We start from the raw sequence: 6,000 nt of genomic DNA on the forward strand, positions 1-6,000 counted from the left end.
ACGATTGTGCTAGTAGACACACGGTATGAGCAATCACAATCTCTTTAATTCCTTGAGGAATATTGTGGCAGAGACAAACCACGTATAGTAAACTGAGAAGTGCAGGATGGGGGATGAAAAGGAGCAGAACCTTAAAATAAGTTTCGAGTGGTTTGTAAACTTTGGAATACATTTCAAGTGGTAGAAATGCAGCCTATGAATGCACTATTTGCATTGAGCGCTGAAAAACCGAAACATATATTGTCATAAAATTTAAAAGCCAGTGACAGACCAGCATGCAGGCTAATAAACAATCTAGGACTATTTGTAATCAGACTGCATAGATAATGACCCACAATTTGGCCAAGTGAACTCCAATTATCACTTAAACACACCTCCTGTGAATAGACCATTTTCCAGAGACATTTGAATACATTCAGTTCATGTTTGGAGTCTTTAAGGAATTCCTCAAACCCTGAAGCAGCAAAGGCAGATGTGTGGCAGCATGATAAGATGTTCTCTGATCACGGTCAGTTTCTTCATGGCCAGTGCAGCGTCTACTCTTCGTATGAAAAAGCCGGGACCATATAACTATGCATGGATTGGAGACCCTTGAGTACAATCACAATGAAAGAGCGAATTCTCAATCCTAAGGGCTCAATTGCAGGGCCTTAAATATGATCGCCATAAAAGAACAGATTCCAAATTCTAGGGTTGATGGACTACCTAAACTCAACAGAGAACATGAGGATCATCTATCAAATGGAAGACAACGATCAAATCAAGGCGGATTCTGTAACAGATTATAACCATCGTGAATATAGAGTCATTCCCTTAGATGGATTTATCCCAGTCACTTTTAAGCACTCGTGGATTTTGTTATTGGTGCATGTTTCCATTTTGCAACTGGCTTCTAATATGCAGCAATGACCTGGAGAAGCATGCCAACCATCTTAAAACTGTACTACTGAACAAAATACTACGTTCATAGAAACCAGAGTTTGCTCAAATAAGGTTGACTACCCTCACGACACAAATTGTTATCTCGGTTGATTAAAGAAGATGGTCCAGGCTCTCTGGGCTTCTCAACACTACAGCCGTAGAGCTTCAAATCCTTTTTGTTCGATTTTGAACTAGTTTGGTGAGTGCTCAGAGCTTGTAGATGCTGCAAAACGGGGTCAGATGCAAGGACCCTGAGGGCAAAATTGACATGCAATTTCTCCTTAATAGGTGCACTTAGGGTAAGGCCCACCCATGTGTATTTCATCTGCCGCTATATTCTTACATTTGCATCCATCATAAATCCATCATCAAGGTACATAAAAATGCCATGTAAGCATCAATCTACTTTGATTATCATCCTTGCTTGTTTTGGATATGTATGATGTTGTGGTGCCATAACATGGTACAATTCTACAAATATATGTGTGATTTCAAACTGTATTCAACATATTTTCCAGCTCACTTGTCATGCATCCAGCCGAGAGAGTCCCACATTGTTGCAAGAGCTTAGTTTTGCCCTGCAGGGAAGATGGGGAGTAAACGTTGGATAGTCACAATGAGCTTAAAAATTTGGCGGTTGATAGACACATCAGGATGGGAGTTGCGGAGGCTGTGCTTGTTTAAGGATGGGGTATTCATGATCGATTACAAATCGATTAGTTAGCTTGTAACGCCCGACCAAAATTCACGACAATAACATACAAAAGACTCCGAGGTTCATAATAAGCTCCCGACAAAAGAAGATGACGTGAAACGCAGAGTTGGATATTGGAGATACTCAAAATGTCAACGGCTGCAGGTGAGACGGAGCGGAGGGTGAGGTGGATGGTGATCCAAGCTGGAGTCTCCTGCCATGAGTAAGTCGGCGTGATTGGCATATTTGACTGGCCTTTTTTGGTTGCCTTGTTGTTACCTGGATAAACACGAGCCTGCGCAGTATTATTACTGAATACAACCCTAAAGATTTCATCTAAATACATCACTTTTGTTTCTTACGTTTACGCAGATAACTTTTGTTAGTCACTTTGCACGTTGAGCTTGAACGTAATCCTATGGTTCCAAACCTTAATCTTCTTAAGTTGTTGCACGCCTGTCTAGTGAGCATTCGTCACCTCTAGGCGGCACTTATTTTTCTAACTGGGTGGTGGATAGGCAGGCTACGTCGTTGCTCATAGGAGAAATGTTAAGTATATAGTTCAAGGTCATGATGGCTGGAGACTAGCACTTTTTCCAGCAAAACGCAAAGGGAACGTTTAGCTGTCAGTCGTTAATACTCTCATACGCAATCTGAATGCCATCTTCTGTAACCTCCTCGAGATCCCCGGCACAAAGGAACCGTTCGAGGTGCGTTGAGCGTTAAGTGTGTACGTTGTGTACGTTGTGTGGTGAATCGAAAATGGAAGTGGAACCCTTGAGTGGTGGTGCAAACCCTGAACCGTTTAGAGGGGGTTGCTCGCCGGATTCCAGGGCACTTAAACGCAACCCCGGTTCATTCCCCCTTGGTTTATGTGGGACCCTTGGGGTTGGTTGTGTGCGCCACGTTTGATTATGCGTTGGCTGTATACGTGTTCTCTTTGAGTGGTGTGTGCTCTGTGCTTTGGCTATTGCGTTCTATTGTCGTTTGCTTCCGATGGTTCCTGTGCGTGCGTTCTATGAGTGCCTTTGGTATCCATGACGAGTTTCGTCGGTGGAAACTATTGACTAACTCTTGATTATATAAGAGGGAGAGCGTTTCGCTTCGGATTTATGTTCAGATTTCTCTATTCGTTATATTTTCAATGTGCGAAATATTTGCGGAAGAGAGTGAATTGGTATTCCAAATTTTGATCTACCGTGCTAAATTTTCTACACTTCAATTTGTGTGTTAGTCTGGTTCCGGGGATTCAAGAACTCCTGCATTTGAGAGAGGCTTTAGTCTGTGGATGTACTTGTGTTGGAAAATTGATTGGAGAGCAGAATTTGGATTAGAATTGTACCTATGTGGAAATTTCTCCTGAATTATTCTGTATTCCATTGACCTTGGAGGCGCATTGACGGACTGTTTCGTTGAGGACATTTCCATATTGTCTGATGTTTCCTTTTGCATCGTATGGATTTGATATCATGTCGTAGGTTGCCTGGACTCGTAAATCCGAAGTCCTATCATACCTACGAAATGCCTCAATTGTTTTGTGACTTGTCATTAGGACACCTACCTCTGCGGAACGTTGCAAAGACTCATCATGCTGACTGTTGTTGTTCTGAGACTTTTGTTTGAAACGTTTTTTTGTATCCATTCCGCAAGTCAGGAGCATATTCGTGACTCTTGAAAAGGTTGTGGCTGTTAAGGTCACAAATAAGGGAATGAGCGGCAAGCCAAGACTTGAACATGGTGATCTAAGGTGAATAGGAAACAATGCAAAAGGAGTAATGTTGCTACAAGGAATGGAGACCATTTACGATGAGTCGCATCGAGACTCAATGCTACAGAATGGAACGTGAGGAGATAGAACTAGGGATGTGGTCAAGGACCATGCAAGATGCAATGCCAAGGGACATGGTCGCAATTGACATCAACGATGATCTTGAAAAGGGAACAAGTTCAATAGGGATGGAAAATACGCTATGAACCAATGTGCATAAGAAGGGATCAGACCATGAGGGTCAAGTGAGGAACCAATGTCCCTAAGAAGAAACCAATGTGGATCATACCATGAGGGTCAAGTGAAGTTTCGTGGAAGATGAATGTGGAATGAGAAGATGCTATCAATGAGACGTGAAATAGGTGAAACTGGATCCAAGTGAAGGTTGTGAAACAGCATGGAAAGACGTAGGGAATGGGGAGACTCGGTGATGAATTTAGGCTGGAAGAGCCAAGTATGGCAAACCCTCCGACTTTCAACATTGGGTGAATTAAAAATGAAACAGTTGTGTGGGTGAGTGGTGAGCCCATGTGAGTGAGTGATAAGAGAGATAGACACTCGTTCTACATAGACTAGTGCAAACTATCAACCATTTGGTACTGAGCTGGGACTCGTCTCTGTGAGGGAGAGCCCGAGGGGTCAAGCATGGTTAACTTTGTGCTAAAGGTTGCTAACTAGATAACCAATTGGGCTAAGTCGGGAGGTTGTACGATGGATGTGCATGTGGGGATCGTCCTTGATCATAGGCATAATGTGTAGACTATCTCTACTAATTGCCTTGATGAGTTGATGTGAATTTCTATATTTGTTATTCTGACGATTGGCTAAGTTTCTCTGTTTCTTCTTTCCCAATGTCTTGGGATCTCACAGTAATTTCCTAGTCTCTTAGGAATACGGATTGATTTTCTCCTCTTCTAGTGTTTCCTTTACCTTTGGGATTCCATGCCCCCCTTTGAGTGGAAGGACCATGGTGCTCATTCTAGTGACCCGATAAGGATGGATAGTATTTTCCATGGCTATTAGAAGTGTTTCCCCTAGTAGCTCTTGATTAGTGAATCTATCATTCTACCTCTGCCTCTATGGAATCCCTTTCCTCTGGCTGAAAATGTATGATCATTGTCTGCATAGGTTTTCTCATGTGCTCCTACACAAGCATATCTGACATGATTTCAAATCAAGGCAATGTGTCTAGTGACCATTGTAGTCACAAACGGATCATAATCTTTCCCTAGTCATTGAAAGTAATCCAGACTAGTCTTTTGATTTGTTCACTTGACCAATAAAAGTCAAATGTCTTTTAATTTGACCAAGTAGTCTGTACCTATCTCAATTTGCAACTTCAAGGCATTTTTCATTCAATCCTCTAGTAGGTTTATATTTGACATGCTGTTTACATCAAAATAGCTCTCAAAAGTTTTCCATGCATTCATGGCAAATGGTCAACCTCCGAGAACACGTATCATAAATTGATGATATACAATGCTAATCATGTCTTCTCATCCCAATTTGTCTACTGCTTTGCTATTCCTTGAAGCTGATTAGGTGTAAGTAGAGCAGTCAAAGTAGTTGTGCTCATGTCTCTTCCCTTTCTTTGTGATAATATCTCACAACTTGCAAGTTTAGTTGAAACTTTGAGTGACACCTATTTATTTACTCTAGTGTTGTGGACACCCATCTTTTCCTCCCCCCACTTTACTCGAAACTTTGAGTGACACATATTTTATTTACTCTAGGGTTGTGGACATCCATCTTTCCAAACCCCTTCATATTTTAGTCACCCATCTTTGAGTGATTGATATTTTATATACTCTAGTGTTGTGGACGTCCTTGTTTCTCCCCACCTTCATTTTCCAATCACCCTACTTCAAATATACTGATAAAAAAGGTTGTACACACTAGTGTCTATGCAATACAATATGCAAACTCATAATATATCACATCAAATTGAGGTAGGGAAAAGTTTGCAAGCTTATAGGAAATATAATTTTAAAATGGAAATTGCCAATGCTTATATTGATGCTTTCTTCAAAAAAAAATTTGACGATCATGTGATGCCCGTCATATTCATAAAAAAAGTGTCATAAATCAGTGTAAAAAATCATTGAATGGTAGCAATGTTAAAGGTGCAAATTGATTCAAACAATGGCATATAAGCTCGGATAGGTTTTTAAAAAAAGGTGTAGTGAAAATATTGTGAGGATTCACCATTGTTTTATATTTAAAAATAATGGGGGGAAAACCCCTTTGGGAGATATGGGAGAGCCGTTGGTGCTAGACCACCTTTGCCTCGGTCCCTGTTATAATTCATGAAGGCATGAGACATGTTAATTCAGGGATGAGTTAATGTAAACAGTGGTGTATGATGTGGCATGTAGGATGGGTTCTATAGACGTCCTAAGTGGATTTTATGGGAGTCTAGAGTATGGAGATACCACAATTGTTTAATAATATGTTTTGATTTTTTAATAATAAACAGGGAGGTTTTTCTTATTGGAAAGGTAGGAGCCCCTAATAATGGTATCCGAGGGGTGGGTAGGAGGCATTAATGGCCACGCCTTGTCACAAGCAAACCCACGATATTTCAGGAGGATGGATCAGTCATGTGGGAATATGGTCT

General features: G+C 41.0%; 1 protein-coding gene across 1 annotated transcript in view; it reads right to left on the reverse strand.

The window, feature by feature from the left end:
• Positions 1-2,411, reverse strand: part of LOC147905198 (uncharacterized) — a 130,967-nt gene extending 128,556 nt beyond the window's left edge. The window contains exons 1-2 of the mRNA XM_087393473.1: positions 2,046-2,411; positions 1,760-1,894 (exon numbers count right to left, since the gene is read on the reverse strand). Of these exons, the coding sequence (XP_087249599.1) occupies positions 1,760-1,859 (100 nt within the window). The 5' untranslated portion in view covers positions 1,860-1,894; positions 2,046-2,411. The remainder of the gene's footprint in view (positions 1-1,759; positions 1,895-2,045) is intronic.
• Positions 2,412-6,000: the final 3,589 nt, after the last annotated feature.

Source organism: Dipteris shenzhenensis, chromosome 2 (assembly GCF_047967505.1).
Source record: "Dipteris shenzhenensis isolate YYH24624 ecotype China chromosome 2, Dip_SZ_1.0, whole genome shotgun sequence".
Classification (NCBI taxonomy): domain Eukaryota; kingdom Viridiplantae; phylum Streptophyta; class Polypodiopsida; order Gleicheniales; family Dipteridaceae; genus Dipteris; species Dipteris shenzhenensis.